The 13,824-nt window shown below is 44.1% G+C and overlaps 1 protein-coding gene across 1 annotated transcript in view; it reads left to right on the forward strand.

Moving 5' to 3' along the window:
• Positions 1-592: 592 nt before the first annotated feature.
• Positions 593-13,824, forward strand: part of SLC7A14 (solute carrier family 7 member 14) — a 49,537-nt gene continuing 36,305 nt past the window's right edge. Inside the window, exon 1 of the mRNA XM_028101174.2 lies at positions 593-896. Within this exon, the coding sequence (XP_027956975.1) occupies positions 593-896 (304 nt within the window). The remainder of the gene's footprint in view (positions 897-13,824) is intronic.

Below are 13,824 nucleotides of genomic sequence, written 5' to 3' on the forward strand. Positions count from 1 at the left end.
GAAGAAGAAACCAGGTAAGTCTTGGCAGACCCAGGCCAGGTGAGCATTTTCCACGTGCCAGGCATTGTCTTAAGCTCTTTTTAGACACTAATCTAATCTTCACATCAACACCAGGCAAAAGACTTTATTAACCCCATTATACAGTGGAAACTGTAGCACAGAGAAGTGGAATAACTTACCCAGGGTCCCACAGCAGTAAGTGGCAGAGCCCTGACTCAGACCATCTTCTTCAGAACGACTCAGGGACACAGCGCAAACAACAGATTGTTATTTAGGACTGGAGGTGACACAAAGGGCAAAATGCAACCCTCCTGCATTGTGAGTACACAAGATAGACCTGTTCAACCAGTTCATTATGTTGACCTCCAACCATGCCTCCAAGTGATCGTTTGTTCCTGCTTGGTCTCATCGTCTTCTTTCTTGTGTTTTTCCTGCAGACATTCATGCCCAGGAGAAGGCTGCTTTGGGTCCCTTTGGACCTTTCCTAAAAAAGGAGATCCCTATTCACCAGATGAGTTCCAGAAGCATCCACTAAGGCTCCCATAGAACCTCTTCCATCAGTTGACCTTCACCGTAACCCTTATCACGCAGGATGAGTGGCTTTCTTGCCTCCCTGGACCCCCGGCGGGTGCAGTGGGGGGCCGCCTGGTATGCCATGCACTCCAGGATCTTGCGCACCAAACCAGTGGAGTCCATGCTGGAGGGAACTGGGGCCACCACAGCCCATGGCACCAAGCTAGCTCAGGTGCTCACCACCATGGACCTCATCTCACTTGGCGTTGGCAGCTGTGTGGGCACAGGGATGTACGTGGTGTCTGGTCTGGTGGCCAAGGAAATGGCAGGACCTGGTGTCATTGTGTCCTTCATCATTGCAGCCGTTGCGTCCATATTATCAGGTAAGTGTCTCAGTACAGTGGAAGGCCTGTGGAAAATCTGTTACTGCTCACCCACTCCTCTAGAATATTCAGTGATGAAATGTATGAAGTGTCAACAAAGGAGTCATCAGACTCCTTTCTTGCCTTGACTGCCAGGGAGTTCAAGACTCAACTGTAGTAGCTTCCTTTTTCTTGGTTTTTCGATACAAATAATTATTCTGGTGTCTGACCACCTCCCAACTTCTCATTCCTTGTCATGACCTAATGGCTCCATTTTTATCATAACTTTCCCTTTCAATGGAAGATAGGTTAATCCCTTTGTCAGAATACATATAATACATATGTATAATATATAATATTATATTATATATATAATATAATACATAAAGGCTAGGCAGAATAGCAAAATGACAAGTCACTAAATCTGACATAATTGGGATTTGATGAGCCAAAAACTGGCATTGTGACCCCCAAGCAGGAGGAAACCAAGCTAGGAAATGTAAAGCCATTGTGAGAATCACAAAGCACCATCTGCCACAAGCACTTCAATAGACTGTATTCTACAGGGATAGTTCAACCAGTGCCGTCTCTCTCCTTGGGAAAGAAGCATAAACTCATTTTTTAAATAAGGTATCATGAATTATATATTGATAATTTGTGAAATGACTCTCCTATTTTCCTTTTCCTTTTCCCTCGTTTTCTCTTGAGATGTGACCCACAGTATCTTCCCAGGAATAGGTCAATAGATAATTACTTGAAAAAGAAGTAAAAAGAACACATCCCGCTTCATGAGCACTGTATTGCAAAAGGATGACATTTTGCTGGGTTTTTGGTGGCAGATCATGTGGGTCAGCTCATGTCTTGACAGGGAACGTGATGGCCTCATCCAGTGCCTCAGAAGCAAGAATCCTAGCATATATCATAAATCAAGATTCCTGTGTACGAATGCACACTATCACAAGAAGAGTTCTACATGAATATTGTCTATCCAGACTAGCCTTCATCCACGGGGGATGCACAGCCCAGGAACACACAACCAGAAAGTGCACCAGTTTATATTTGACATCTTTTTAACTTAATGAGGGAAGTAATTTCAGGCTGATTTTATTTATCTCTTGTCAAAGCTTACTTCCCTGTTGGTTGTACAACTATCCATTTTCCTGAAGTCATCTCTAAGATGCATGAATAGCCTAATAATTGAGGTTCCTTCAGAAAAGAGGACTCTTTTCTTACAGATGAAAATAAATTATTCACATGGATGATTTCTGTGGATACTTCAAAAGCTGTTAACCTGATTGCAATCATTTTCAAGCTTATTGGCAAAGAAACTATTTGGAGGGAAGTGCCAGATTCTTACTCACTATAAATTTATAGATCGAGAAGTGTTAGCATATAGAACAAATTAGCGATAGTAGGACAAAAGACAGACATATAACAAGGGGTCCCACCAAAGGTACAGGGCAGATGGCTGAGTCCTGCACAGTTAATGCAGATGGACCACTCTCCTCTGGATCCATTCTGTTATGACCCTGTCCCCCAAGCCACAGTGAGTACTGCAAACAAATCACCCACATCTTATCCTTCACATTGCTACATTATATTTAGAAATCAGAACAAGGCTCAGTTGCATTCTGGGAGGCTGTCCCCCTGCCAAGTTGCTCATGGCACTATATAACCCAGACTTTTCTGCTGCTTATATGGAAGACCCAAGACTGACCCAGCCAGTGCTGTGCTGGGACCAGCTTGCACCAGCTGCCAAGAGCCCTAATTGTGCACACCTCTCCCCAACTTTCCTTTGTTACCTTGAAATTGGCTATAGTAGGAGTATTTACACCACAAAAAAATGGCAAATGCTCCAAACAGAGTTTGGTGTGTTGGTTGGTTGGTTTCAGAGAGTCCATTGTTAAGCATTTACCAGGACACCACTGGCCCAGCTCTACTTGAAGGTCCTGGAACTGCCCAGTAACTGGTGCCTTCACCACTGCACCAGGCACCAAAAGAAAACCCTACCTCTCTCTCAGTCAGGGATGCCCCCCTTCCACATGTGGCTTCATCCATACCCTTCTCTACCCTCTGTGACTGAGGCCAGCCAGAATTCTCTGATAGCCCCCAGCCAGAGCCCAGCTAGAGTATTTATAACAGAAGACTCCAACCAGGCCTCTCATTCTATGATGCTTTGTCACTGAACAAAGGGAAGGCCCCCTCTGCTGTCTTTTTGCCACTCCCATATCATCATCCCTGTAATTGCATCTCCTCTGACCAAATTCCCACCACTTCTCCACTTTTCCATATCACGATAATCGAACTCTCTTGTATCTTCAGACTTTTTAATACATGTTCCTTTCTCCTTCTGGCCTTACCAAAACTGGATCAACCCTGAAGACACCGTTGAAAATACTAAGAAAGTGCACTAGGGGGATAGACGTGAAGCCAAAAAGCGGGATGTTTGAAATTAATTGAGATTTCAGAAGGGGTACTGTAATCAGCGATGTTAAGATTAGACTTGGAAACTGGCTCTGCCACTGAGTGGCTGTGAGACCGTGAGCAAATTCCATAACTTCTCTAAGCCTCAGTTTCTCCACCTTGAAAATGATCATAATGATATCTCCTTCACAGTGTTGCTGTGAAGATCAGAGATGCCTGGGAGTGCTGCTGCAATGCCTGGCACATAGCACTACATAAGCGGTTATGATTATTGTGCTCCAAACCCTGTAGCTGGAGCTTGTACATTATCACATTTAAGACTCATAACATCTCTGCACCGCGCCTGGGTGGTGCAGTTGGTTGAGCATCAGACTCTTGGTCTTGGCTCAGGTCATGACCTCAGGGTTGTGAGATCCAGCCCCACATCGCGTTGGGCTCCACCCTCAGTGCGGAGTCTGCCTGAGATTCTCTCCCTCTCCCTCTGCCCTTCCCACTGGTCCTCTCTCTAAAATAAATAAATAAATCTTTAAAACAAAAAAAAAAAGATTCATAATATCTCTTCAAGGTAGGTTTTATTATCTCCAGTTGTACATAAAAGAAAACTGAAATTTTAATACCAGAACCTAGATTCAAATTTGTTATACCAACAACATCTGTCAACACTGACTATGAATTTAAATCATTTGGGGAATTTTTTTTTTTCTAAAGAATGGTTTGGGGGAGAGAATTCAGCTTTACTGAGTAATGATTACATACAGTAAAATGTATTCTTTTAAATATACAACTCTATGAGCCTGACCAACACATACAATTATGTAACCTCCACCGTAATCAAGATACAGAAGAGTTCCATCAACCCCAAATAATTCCTTCATGATACCTTTTGCAAGTCTCCTCTCCTCCACCCCCACCCCCTGGCAACCACTAATCTGTGTTCTGTCCCTCTACTTTCGCCCTTTCCAGAATGTTATATACATGGAATCATTCAATATATAATCTTTTGAGTTTGGTTTCTTTCACTTAGTATGATGTATTTAAGATTCATTCATATTGTATATATCAGTGGGTCGTGCCATTTTATTTTTGAGTAGTATCCCATTGCATGGATATACTACAGTTTATTTATCCATTTAGTAGTTGAATGTTGAATTGAGTAGGTTCCAGTTTGGGGTCATTATAAATAAAGCCATTACAAATATTTATATACAGGTTTTTGTGTGAACACAAGTTGTCAGTTCTCTTGAGCAAATACCTAGGAGTGGAATTGTCAGACTGTGTGGTAAGCGTAGGTTTAACTTTATAATAAACTGCTAAACTCTTTTCCAAAGTGACTGTATTATATTTCATTCCCACCAGCCATACCTGAGAATTCCAGTTGTTCTGTTCCTTGCTAGCCCTCAGAATTGTCAGGTGTTGCTTTTTGTTGTTGTTTTATTTGTTTGCCATTTTAAAGGTGTATAATGATATTTCAGTGTGGTTTTCACTGTCATTTCCCTAACTGCTAATATTTTGAGCATCTTTTTATGTGTTTATTTGCCATCCATCTTCTTCGGTGAAGTGTTCAAATCTTTTGCTCATTCTTTAATTGGGTTCTTCATTTTCTTATTATTAACTTTTAAGATTTTCTTATATATTCTGGATATAGTTCCTTTATTACATATGTGATTTTGTAAATATTTTCTCCCACTTTGTGGCTCATCTTTTAGTTTTCTTTTAATTCCTGTATATTTCCTTTTAAATACATTGATGCCCAGGCTCTACCCCCAGAGATTCTATCTCAGTTGGACTGGGGTCAAACCCAGGGAATGATATTTTTTTAAGAGCCTCAGAGGATTTGAATGTGCAGCCAGGGTTAAGAACTACTCTATCATTGGGACCAAAACTTAACTCCTGCTTCAACTATGACCTACAAAAAGAGAAAACATATGTTAGGATATAAATTATTTGGCCAGCAGATTCTTAAGAGATTTTCTTGGCCCTGTGGCATCATACCCTGTGCCATGCAAACTAGCTTATACAATGAAACAAATCTAAGACAGAGAGCCACTTCCTCTACAAATTGACAAGAGCCAAATTTACAGAAACCTCCCAAGCTCCTCCTACCAGTCATGTCCCAACACCATATCGCCCACAGCCCTATTGCAGGTGGAGGGAAACTTATCAGAGGAAGCAGCTTGTGCTGTAACCTTTACCCTCTGTCCATAAGGTCTTATCTACTCTTTAATAGTTCAGCAGGCCACAGCCAGACCCCATGCCCACACCAAACATAAAAAAACTCTTTGAATACACCAGATTAAATAAACGAGATAGGGGAAATAGTTTTCCTTCCTGTTCCCACCTACAACCATGTTGAAAGACTGAGGAACAGAAGCAGGATGGCTTCCAGAGCTTGTCTAATTCTGTTGACTCAGGAAGAAACACGAGCAAAGCCACCATGCCAGTGACATCTGGCCACTCAAAGCCCTAAGAGCCTCCTAGGAACTTGAGTGAGGATGCCTGCTTTGACTTTTTTCCCTAAGTTTATTTCCAGTTCTCTGTTAATATTACCAAATTTGAACCTTAAATAGAATGTAGGTCTGAATGACTCCTAAGCTCATGCACATCCTACAATAACCCTTTAGGCCTGTATCTCAAATGGTTTTGGTAGGGATGAAGTGACAGTGTGCTTACAGGGCATCAGTCCCCAATCTGATGCACAATACCAGTGAGTTTTATTATCTACTCATAAAAAAATAGTTGACAAAATCTAATAAGATGTGGTTCAGTAAAGATGTATTGTGTACCCACCATCTGCCAGTTCTGGGGCAGTACCAAAAACAAACAAGAAATTCTACTCTAAAGGACCCATTGCTTATGGATGGAGATGAACATCCAATCTGATGGGTACCTAGGGCAACAATAGTAGTAATAATAGTAATAATAGCAGCAGCAGCTACCATTTATTGAGCACTTACTGTGTACCAAAAGTGTTCTAAGTGCTTAACACACTATGTTACTTAATCCTCACATCAACTCTATGCCATAAGTGGTGTCATTATCCTCACATTACAGATGAGACAACAGAGATTTGTGAAAAGTTTGGTAACTTGCTTAAGGTCCCTGATTAAGAGGTGACAGAGCAGGGAATGGAGTGAAAGCAGTCTGACTCCAGAGCTCACATGGTAATCCCTTTGCTCATCTGCTACTGTGTTAGCAGATTATGGTCAGATTCAATCCCACACAACAGAAAACCAAAAACAAGAGACAATTTCACTTCTTTCTTGTGTAGAAAGAATCTGGAGGGGGCTGCTATTGTGGCTCTGCAGTTATGGGGATTCAGCCCTTAGTCTTTGTGCTCGACCATGGAGGATGCTCGGCTTCCCTCCTTAAGGTGACTTCAAGATCCAAGATGGCTGCTGGAGCTCCAGTCAGTGCATCTGAGTTCCAGAAGGCAAGAAAGAGAACAGAAAGTTGAGACAGGTCATTTCCCCTATTTCTGTCCCCTTTTTAAGAAACTTTTTCATAAGTCCTTCTCTATAACTTACATGTAAGTTATCTCTATAGGTCCTTCTCTATAACTTACATTGGTTGAAACTGGAACACGTGGCCACAGCAAGTGAGGCTATGAAGTGTGGTCTTCTGACTGGGTACATTGTCAACCCCAGTATTACAGAAGCTCTGCTAATGGAAAAGAAAAGGAAAACTGCCTGTCACTGCTACATCTATAGTGGGTGTACAACCCCTAAGCCCTCCAGCTTGCTGAGATCAAGTTCTTCTGACATATTTAAATAAAATTGGTTCTGATTCCCCATAATGTATAACTGGAAAATCTAGAGTCCCCCTCAATAACTCAATAGGGAATTGTGAGGCTTACCTTTTCCTAGTTCTGCCAACTCTGAGTCTCTGCTCCCATGGAGTCTCTGTCTCTATCTCTCTACAATGTCATCCCAGGCATTCTCCAAAGACTATTGTCCCCTAACTAAAATGGTCCATCAGGATCATTCACTAAACAAAGTGGGTTCTTAGAGGAGGGACTTGGGGACCAAGCGGGAAGCCCTGCCCAAGAGGACAGGCCAAGAGATCAAGAGACACAATCAGATCCGTATTGTAGTAACACGGTGGGAATAAAGTAGAGGTGGAGATACTGGTGTTGCACGTACTTACAGAACAGGCAAGAGAGTATGAGCGGAGATCAGAAGGAAGCTTAGGATGGAGAGGGTGTGGGCAAGGGTGGGCGAGGGAGGATGTAGCAGAGGGATAAATGCCCTCTCTAAATGAGAAAAGAGAACAAATGAAAGTGTTTTTGAAATAATGTCATTAGAATAACAGATTTACAACAGTTCTGGTGACAGAAAGTGAAAGTAGAAGCAGAAAACCCTAGGAAAGTGGACCGCCACAGAACACCACCATGGACGATAAACAAATCCACGTGTGCAGAACACCGCAGGGGGGCTCCCACATAGCCCTTCCTTCCTATCCTCACCCACACGGTGGAGAGAAGAGTGACTTGATTTCTTCCCTCAAAAGATAGTCAGTGGTTAAAGTAACTTCCTGGGAGGGAGGCAGATAGTGGCAGGGCCAGAACCCTCACCTCAAAATGCAGGACTCCAAAGCTCATGCTTTTCCATTTAAGCAAGCTGAGATCTTTGAAGCCAAGCATCTAAAAGGCAATATGGGCCACCAGGCCGAGTAGCATTTTTCTTGGCATTCTTAATTTACGGTTTGGCACTAAGGTTTCTAATTTGTATTTCCTGCCATCCTCATTTGCCCTTTGGCATCTTCTAATCCATCATCAGGTGAGACCATGGGAGCTGAAACCCTGGGGATGTGGTGAGGGGAGCAGCGCTCTGTCAAGCAGATGCCTTTCCCACAGGCAGGGCTCCCAAACCTCCTCCCTGGGCTGGATCTTTGCAAAGCCTAAGCAGAATCTCCCCATTGCAGTATTCATCTCAGGTTGGATTTTCATGACCAAGGAAGATTTCTAAAGGTTCTGTCTATTTAGAGAATCTGCTGAGTTCCCTTGTTTTGTTTTTCAGAACAGACCATTTTCCCCTCCTCAAACTGAAGCCAGACTAGAGAGATGAACACAGGAGGGTTGGACTTTTTGCATCGCTGGTCGTTCTCAGTGATCTAGGATCACTCATTCATTCCACAAGCTTGCATCTCTTTGTTCACCCAAAGGTATCTGAGTGCTGCTCTTAACCATACTGGTGGTGGGAGAGGCAAAAACACTGAAAGAGTATAGAGGAAAGGCAAAGATGAACAGATGAATGCCAGTCTTCAAGCCTCTGGAAAACCAGCTCTCCAAAATATTGTCCAAGCTCACAGCTCTTTGTCGAAATATTAATAATGATAGCAGCTACCCTCGATGTTTGTAAAGTCTCTAAGACATAACTTATTAAGCACTTGGTAAATGTTAGTCATTATTATTGTTGTTGTTTTTATTATTATTAATCCAATACCATGCCCCGGGCACTGTGCATTTAATGCTCTCAACCTCCCGACTATTAGTGTCCGCATTTTATTAATCATAACAGCTAAACCACTGGGGACTTCTGATATGCCTGCACTAGCTGCACACAGCTGCATAATCCTCCCAGCAAATCCTACAATATAAGTGCCATTGTATATTTATTTTGCAGATGACAAAACTGAGGGTCAGAGAAATAAGGTGACTTATCCAGGCCCTTAAGGCAAGCAGTGGCCAAGGTTGAATCTAACTTTGATTCTGCCTGGCTCCAGAGGCTATTACCCCCAAACTGCCTCATGCAGATGCATGCCTCCAAACTTAAGAACTCACCAAAGAGAATCATGCGTATCAAGAAACCCTTCACTCTTGTTGGGGTTTCAAAAGAGCAGGTAGCTCACCCTATTCTATTGATGAGTTGAGGACTTTTCTAGATCATAACTTCTGTAACCCAGGTCATGAAAATGCTTTCTAAGCTCAGCGCCTTTCTGTCACCTGTCAGCAGTGAGAAGGGTGTTGTGAAGTTCATGTAAGTCTTCTATATAGAGCTTCATTGACAGCCCTGTAGGAAGGATGTCAGTTACCAGTTCAGAGAAGGTGAGCTCATTTTAATAAAACTCTACAAGTCACTTAAATTGCTGATTCTGAAATGAGCTTCCTCCAGCAAACCAAGAAGAACCTGGGCTCCTTTGACATCTTCTACGTCTCCTGGTAGAGTGGACAGTGCATGCCAAGAGCAGCTAGTGTGGTGTGGGAGGGACCAGCTACCTGCTCTGGGCTCAGCGTCATGGCAGATGTGCTGCAGAATGCAGGAAAGAACTCTGAACATCCATGCAAAGAAACCAGACAGGCACACGTTGAAATCATCTTGAGCACTGCAAGAGACCACAGGGCCCGGGACAGAAGTCAGGACACCTGAGCCCTTATTCCAGCTCTGTTCTTCAGCAGCTCAGGACACTTAGGCAAGTCACTCACCTCTTGACTTCAGTTTCCTTCTCTGCAAAATGAACAGTTCAGATTCTATTGCCTGTAGGAGGGTAAGAAAAGAACCCAGGGAGGGGAAAGATTTGTATAGAAAGGTCCAATATCTCAACATTATGCACATGCGCACACACACACACATGCACACACACACACACACACACACACACACACTTTCCAACACCAGGTAGCATCTGGCGCCAGGTGGGGTTAGCCCTCTTGGAACAGATCCACCTCACTGCAAGCCCTGCTCTGCCATTTACAATGGTTATTGAGGGTATTGAGCCCTTGGCACAGCTGGGAGGTGGCAGAGGCCCCGGGCTATCACCGCCACCTGTGAGCAGCCTCGCCCCTGTGCATATTGCCCTCCTTCTCACAGCCATACAAACGTGACCATTCTCTGGGTGTGTTCTGTCAAGTGGGAAAGATTGGGAAGTCCCAATAGCCTGTCTAGATCTTGGATTCATCATCTGTAAATGGAAATAGTAACAGTTTTGCGTCATAAGCGCCTCATGAAGAGTGTGTATGTAAAGTGCTTAGGATAGCCGGTGTACATGGCAAATGCTCAGTATCTTTTCCTCATGTTCTTATCACCACTGCCATACAATTGTCCAGGTCTCCAACCTAAGGAGGCTCCATTTGTTCTTAATGCGAATGAGCTTCCGTGTCTCAGAATCTGAAGCCCCTTGGTGCATACCTAGCAGAAGACCCAGCAGGCCTGCCTCCTATCCACCCTTTTGCCAGATGAACTTTGCACAAAGAACATTCTTTTAGATCTGAAGGTATTTTCCCCAAGAGGAATTCTCATCTCTACCAGGATAGCCCCCTTCAAAACAATTGTGCTTCAAAACGTGCAAGGAGGCTACGCCTCAGAAAACAAGTAAATGAATACATATAACTACACATTGTGGTAAGTGCTGTAAGGAACTTAAACAGGCTCCCATGACAAAGTACTCCTTCTGAAGAGGTGATATTTAAGCAGCCTCAACTCTGTGCACTGAAAAAAGTGCTCAAAATGAGTAAGGCATGACCGCCATGAGATAAAAGCCCGTGAAGAGGAGTGATGCCAGGCATCAACCCTCACCCTGGAGGAGCCTGGTACAAAGCTGACTTTGTGTACGGAGGCTCAGGAGCTTTGCACGTGCCCAGCATCTGCTCCGAACACTCGGCGCCCCTCCTCATGGTGTCCTCCCTGCACATTAGCCCTGTTTGGGAAAAAGTTGCGATGGCACCCCTCTTTTATGAGGGGTGTCTCATGTCTCTAGGAACGTCCTCCACCGAGAACAGATCCAGGCCCATGAGAGATTCGCTGTGTCTCACGCTCCTGGGCATCTGCTGGGAAGGCAGCCCATCCCAGTGGAACCCGGACCCACCTGCTCGTCAGATGGTCTGAGGAGCCACATAAGGGCTGGAACGGGCTCTCTTAGCACTCACCTTTAACCCCAGCCACAAAACCGTCAGGGCAGGGAGGGATGGCTTGGACCCCTCACAGAAGCTTCTTAGGTCTGTTGGCCCCCCTTTCATCGGCTTTAGAAATGGGGGCACTGCGTACTCATAGAGAGTGGTGAGCTGAAAAATATCTGGGTGCACGAGAATGGCCAGCTGTCACTTTACTCCTGTTCTGTCCTCTCTGCACAAAGCCTTCCTAACCCAGTTGTCAGAGTCATCTGAACGAGGGGCTGGAGGCCTCCTGAAGAAAGGTTGAGCAAGAAAACGGGAAATTTCTCTCCATCCTCACAATTTCTGACTGGACCTGCAGAAGAGAACATATGTTTCCAGATTAAAGATGTAAAACCTAAGAAGGAACTTTTCCAGGTTCTGATTTAGAAGTGAATTGGGCACACATAGGGTTTGGTCTAGACTCCAGATGATTTCTGATATCCCTGCCAATGCTAAGCATCTAAAACCATCTGCCAACAATTCGTGCTTCCAACCCCTTTGATCCCACCCGCAAGGCAGAGGCTCCTGCATAAACACTCAGGAGGCTACTGCTAAGAAAGTCTGTGGGATTCCCCTTCTTCCTCTGTACTAATCCCCATGGCTCCCACTGGAGGAGTGCCCACTGCATGTCAGAACAGTGCACACGTTCCTTTACAGACCCATTGCACCCCCCCAGTAGGGACCACTATCGCCACTTCCCAGATGGGGAAACTAACACTCAGTGAATTGGATGCCTTACTCAAGGCCATAGTTAGTACTAATTGTAGTTGTCATTTAGTAAACACTTGCTGTGTGCCAGGCACTGGGCAAAGTGATCTGTGTGCAATATCTCATTTAGTTGTCACGACCACACTCTAGACCTCTCTCCAGAGGCTGGGTGGCTCCTACAACGCTCACTGCTTCTCCTAAAGCAGAGACGGGCTGCTGATGGTGGCCTCGGCATTTGCAAACAGCTGACCTGAGCATGAGATGAGAAAGCACGTACAATAGGCCTAGCATAGGTGGATGCCAAAAAAAAAGGCGCGTTTCTCTTCTGTAACATCTTTGTCCTTCCAAGACTGTCTTTGACATTGACCTGAGGTCGTCTACATACAAATGTTAGGAGCAGAGAAAAGGGCAGCCCCAGCCCACCTGCCACCACAGCAATGAAGAGGGACCAATCCAGGTCAAATAGGCTCCAAGAACAGCTAACCCTGTGGGTCATTTAGTTGAAAGCAACCACATGAGCATTACTATTATTACCATCTTCATCATTTGATAAAGCAATAAAATAAACTAGCATATGCTATTGATGACATTAACGATAGCATGACCAAACGATATAATACTCTAATTCATCATGCTATGGAAATTGTATCTCTGACAAGCTCTAAAATATTTTCACAGAAGGAGATCTAGAGAAGAAAGTAAACAGATAGTTTGGTCACATTTAATCAGTAAATTATTAAACTTCCTTGACCTGTCTCAGGGGTCACTTCTCTGACTATGAGAACATCTTCCTTCCTTCCCATGTATGTGTTGATAAATTGGTGTTCTGGTTTGGGGACCTTGCAAGCTCTCTGTTCCCTACCCAAATTTAATTGGAGTCCTGTCAGGTTTAGTAATGAATAGTGTCACACACACACCCTGATTGTTGATGCTGCCCATCCCCTAAACACAGGCTCTTACTGTCCACCTGGGGCCTGCTTTGTCAGAAAAATTATAAGTCTCTTCTTAGATGCAAAGAAACGGGCATTGCCAGACAAATTGCTTTTCTTCCAGACGCGTTTGTTAAAATTGCCTGGGCTTCACTGACAGGTGATGGAGTGACCAAGGTTGCTCAGGTCGATGAGACAGGAGCAGGGAAGAGAGAGAGAGAGAGCCTGATGGATTCCTCCTGGGGAAAGAAATGCACAATTTTCTTGGCTAATCAAGAACATTGGGAAGAGGACATGGGTGCAAAATGGCAGGTTCCCACATGCCAGGGAGCTGAAGAGAGGTTTCTGAGAACTCAGCAACCTGCTTCTCAAGGGGGACAGCAGTGATGGGGATACTTCATTATTCACCATTTGGAATTCAGTGTCACAAACAAAACAAATGTTTCCAAGAGAATTCACACTCTATTTCTCTCTGAGGTCCTGTGATTTCTCCTTACAGCCCACTCCCAATCCACATTTAAGCAGTAGTACCAACCACAGCAATATAGACAACACATCTTAGCCCTGCTGTGAATTTATAAACAGAAAAAAAGATGTTTTGAGAAAACTAACAAAATGAGAAGGAAATGAGTAACAACCATCTCAGCAAAATGCTGTTTGGTGAGGACTTTCTTAGAGACTTGTTTGGTGGGATGCACTGGTTCAGTCCGATGGCTGATTCCATCCTGTGTCTGGGAGATGGCAGATAATTGGCTCTCAGGAGTAACTGACTTCATGACTGAGAATCACTGATAGATACAGTATGTTCAAAATAACTGCTCAGGCTTGCTATCTGTGACCTATGGCCAGTCACCCAAGAAAGCCCTACTGACCCTCTGAGCAACACTCCCGATGTTATTGATCCCAGAGGCCTGAATGGAGCTGCAGTGTTGGCAAATTATTTTCTTGGAGACCCCTCCCCACCCCTTCCCATATCCTCTTTCCCTAGGGAGAGTCCTTCTGGCTGTCCAAAGACCTTACT

Source organism: Eumetopias jubatus, unplaced genomic scaffold (assembly GCF_037043125.1).
Source record: "Eumetopias jubatus isolate StellerSeaLion01/CBP00866 unplaced genomic scaffold, mEumJub1_p1.0 scaffold_1, whole genome shotgun sequence".
Classification (NCBI taxonomy): domain Eukaryota; kingdom Metazoa; phylum Chordata; class Mammalia; order Carnivora; family Otariidae; genus Eumetopias; species Eumetopias jubatus.